Here is a 4,437-nt window from a genome sequence, read left to right on the forward strand (position 1 = left end):
ACAGGACGACCCACGATTGCAGATTGGTACCATTGGATTCGTCTCCTCACTGCGGTTCTAATGGGACCCCAGTCTCATATTTTCATCAACTAGGTGCAAAGATCCATCGTTTTGAAGATCTCAGTCGTCGTCCGCCGCGACTGCACCTTCCGCCGGCGTTTTCTCCTTCGTCTGAACGAACCACCGGCTCAAAAGACCATCGTTGAATGCCTCTCGTTCTGGCGAATCTTTTGAGACCAGTCCCATCAATTTTGATCACCTTTGTGCAAAGATCCGACTAAAGCCGTCCTCCGCCTTTGCCATTCTTTTGAGATGAGTCAATTTTTTTTTTTTTTAATTTCCACGTATGCGCCACATATGTGCCACATCAACTTCTCCAGCCAATCAGGATTGAATCCCCAATTTTAAAAGTCACATGCATCGCATGTGACTTTTTCCGGCGACCCACAAATTTTTCCGGCCAAATTTGGACTGAAATTGTGAATTTTTTAATTTTACGAGACCAAATTGAAACCCTAGAAACTTACGGGACTAAAACAAAAATGGCCTATAGTTGTGGGACGAAAATTGCCTTTTGCCCCATCAAGAATGAAGACATTATATAATATGAAAAACAATATTTTAGTATCAACCAATCTCACACTTTAATGATGTGGTGTGAACTTCATGTTTGATGATTTTACATCAAATGCTTCATTTTTAATCGGGATTAAATGCAATTTACCGGTGAAATGTGAAATGAGCAATTGAACCTCTGTGAAAAAAGAATTAGCAAATTACTCCCCTGTGTTTTGAAAAATGAAGCAAACTGCCCCCTATCAATAGGGGTAATTTGATTTATTTTTCCGAAACACAGGAGGTAATTTTCTATTTTAGTTTTTACAAAAATTTTGCTGCACATTTCTCATATCACAGAGAGTAAATCGTATTTTTCCATTTTTAATACTGGTATGTAATTATGTTGTGACATGTCATGAATTATAATAAATACTTGTTAATTTTGATATTTCTCACATATATATCCAAGTTAGTTCAGTATGCCCACCCTATATATATATATATATATATATAGAAAAAAATACAAGGAACTCCTTGTAATATCGTAAATGAGCAAATTACCCTTTATGAAAAATAAATAGCGATTTACCTCCCTGTATTTTTTAAAATACAACAATTTACCCCTTATGATTTTTAAAATGAAGCAATTTACCTCCCTGTATAAGGAGGTAACTTGCTTAATTTTAAAAAGTACAGGAGGATAGCTTGCTATATTCTTTTCATAAAGGGGTAATGTGCTCATTTTCAATATTAAATGTAAATTGTTATTCAACCTATATATACAATTATGAAGCGTGAAAAGATAAACCATCATTCTGCTGCATTCATGTTTTAATACTTTTAGATCAGAGAGGGACGAAGCTCAACACTGGAAGAATGTCTGAGACGTGACTATATCGTTTCTCGTCACATGGTACGAAGAACATTCAACAACGATTTTTTTGAGGTACAATATAAATTTATCAAGCATTATCGTTATACTTATCAAACTTCACATTTAATTGCTAACTTGAGTGCAACATGTAGGGGTCGAGGGCAATGTTCTTTGATAAAGATAAAAGACCGCAGGTAAGAACTAATAAAATATACGACATTCCACTTGAAATAACAAATTATAGACGTTCTTAATTATCTCTATGATGGTTTTATATTTGATTTGATCATACTAAAATTAAATTTTTATTATCGACTAAAATAATTTTAATATAAATTGCTATGCACCCGAATTGTGTATGACAAGGCTTTTTTATATTACAGTGGAACCCTTCGAGATTGGAAAACGTTGGTGACGAGTTCGTGAAGAAGTTCTTCAGTGACGTCGATAATGATGATGATTGGGATTGTTTGGCACTCCCAAATAGAAAAATCAGAAAAATAAAAACTTCTAAACTATGAATAGGAGGAAAAATAGTTTAGGTCATAATGCACTTTGATCTATGGAAGTGGACGAGAACAGTAGTTGTGAGAAAGATGCATTAGAAACTCAGTTGAATGTTACAAACATTCTAAACTAGAGATATAGGGAGTTGTATTGTTGAATTAAGTGTGAGTGTCACTGATGACAATGTAAGCGTAAGAGTGTTTAACTCTTATAAAAACTACGTTGTACTTCAAACTGATGAACTACAAATGCACTTCTTTGTAAGAAACTGGGAAGCATAGTGTGTTATTTTTCTTGGGCACACAACCAATACACTCACCTATACATGTAGATTACTTCTCGTTAAAAATTTTGAATCGTCAATGGGTTGTCTCGTGTTGTATTCAACTGTATGATTCTAGAAAGTGTAACTTGTATAAACTGGTGGATGAATCAAGCTGTGATAAAAGATTGAGTGGGAGCTTATCAAAATTTGTTGGTTTGTCCTACCAAATTTCTGTGGACCTAGAACGCAGACCCTGCTAGACATGTTTTATGATTTTAAAAATACTAGAAAATAATTTTTCAAAGACAATTCTAAAAAATATCATTGCAACGTAAAAAATATAAGATATATATATATATATATATATTTTCTAAAATTAGCTATTTTAAAAATTTAAATGGGCATGTTGTAGTTTTTCAAAATTATGAATTTCAAAAATATATTTTGGTTTATATTTGGGAAAAATACAAGTGAGCTCCATGTTATATGGGTAATGTGCAAAATATTCCCCCTGTGAAATAAGAAATACCGAATTACCTCTTAAATTGAAGCAATTTATCCCATTAAAGAGAGGTGTGTGGTTAACTTGTCCCTCATGTGACCTGACATGATTTCTTTAAGAATAAAATATTATTTTTTAATATGATATATTATATCTAAAATTTATTAATAATATAATACATATTTATTTTAAAAAGTAAAAATAATCATTTTTATGAAATATATAATATTTTTAATAATATACATTATTTTAGTTAAAACAAATAAACAAATCCTCTACCTCCTCAAGGGTCGCTGCCACCCCTTCCTCCTCAGCCCATCGCCTCAACATCTATGCCCGTCACCGCCTTCCACGCTAGCCGATGTCTCTTGTGCCACCACGCCATGCCTAGACCCATCTCCGCAACCTCCTCCCGCTTCCCAACTCCTGCCCCCCCCCTCAAAAAAAAAATAAAAGGATAAATTACATTTGTCATCCGAAATATGCCCATTTTTACACTCTGGTATCTAATTTTTTTTTCTGTGTCAACTTACCATTTCAACTTTATAAAATTTGTATTTTATCATATATGATCATTTTTTGTTGAGTTTTTTGCAGGAAAGATATCACATACTGTGCATATATGAAAAATATCACATCACGTAACCCTTAAATATTACATGTGCATTAAATGTGATTTTTTTGACAAAAGAATTGATGAAAAAATAGATATAAATGAGTCAGATGGTAAGTTAACACAAAAAAAAGTTTAGATGCCAAAGTGTAGAAACGTTCATAGTTTGAATGGAAAAATATAATTAACCTAAAATAAAAACCATGACCTGTTCCACTCCCCCTCGCTGCACCTTCCTACCCCGCCCCTTCCCCAGTGGCCGTGCCTAAACCACCTCCCCGACTCACCGTTGCTGCCCCTTTCTCTCTTTCTCTATTTAAAAATATATCTATATATATTGATATATATACATATATATATATACACAACTGTAATTATGAAAGTAAAAGGCGAGTGGATCGGCCGGAGAACACGCAAGCGGAAGCGATATAAAAAATTCACAAATTAGAAATCAAATAATATAAAATCATGATTCCAAAGGGTGAACCCTTGGAGTTCCCGGACGTTCGATGTAGTTAATAAAATAAGAAATAAAAACTAAATTGGGGCTTATGGTGAAACTAAAATCAAAAAGTGCAAGAAATGTAAATCAAGGATTACTTTTTTGTTTGATTTACTTCAAATTACTTCGAACCTCCTTTTGTTGATTCGTTCACGCAAGACTCCAACGTAGATGTCCTCTAAAGACACGTCAACACCACACTAGAATATAGGAATCCCTTAATTCTCTTTGTAGAAGAGAATAAGGGAGAAAATAACACAAAGTGTGTTGAGAGAGAAGGGGGCAGCCCACTGGGGGTGGTGTCTAGGTTAGGAGTAATTTTTGTGTTGTGTAATCATCATTAGTTATTTCAAACAACTAATATAAATATCTTGTATGGATGTACTAGAATGTGTCTAAGTTCATTCCATAATCTATAAGGTAATATATTCTTTATTCCAAATAAAGAATGACCAATATAACACTTTTCAAAAGTAAGAATCGTTAGTCAATTATTTTCTTTTTTAGAATATCCAATGAGTTTAATTAGGGGTGCTTGGCTATTTTTAATGAAATAAAACAGAAGGCCCAACTAATTTTAATTAAATTCAATTTAATTAAAATCCACCTAATTAAG

The 4,437-nt window shown here is 33.2% G+C and overlaps 1 protein-coding gene across 2 annotated transcripts in view; it reads left to right on the plus strand.

Annotated features, from left to right (window-relative positions):
- Positions 1-2,207, plus strand: part of LOC105172216 (probable 3-hydroxyisobutyryl-CoA hydrolase 3) — a 36,702-nt gene extending 34,495 nt beyond the window's left edge. For both annotated transcript variants that reach the window (XM_011093588.2, XM_020697164.1), the window contains 3 exons: positions 1,403-1,504; positions 1,585-1,626; positions 1,816-2,207. In XM_011093588.2, coding sequence (XP_011091890.1) covers positions 1,403-1,504; positions 1,585-1,626; positions 1,816-1,953 — 282 coding nt within the window. In that variant the 3' untranslated portion in view covers positions 1,954-2,207. The remainder of the gene's footprint in view (positions 1-1,402; positions 1,505-1,584; positions 1,627-1,815) is intronic.

Source organism: Sesamum indicum, linkage group LG10, assembly GCF_000512975.1.
Source record: "Sesamum indicum cultivar Zhongzhi No. 13 linkage group LG10, S_indicum_v1.0, whole genome shotgun sequence".
In the NCBI taxonomy this organism is placed as follows: domain Eukaryota; kingdom Viridiplantae; phylum Streptophyta; class Magnoliopsida; order Lamiales; family Pedaliaceae; genus Sesamum; species Sesamum indicum.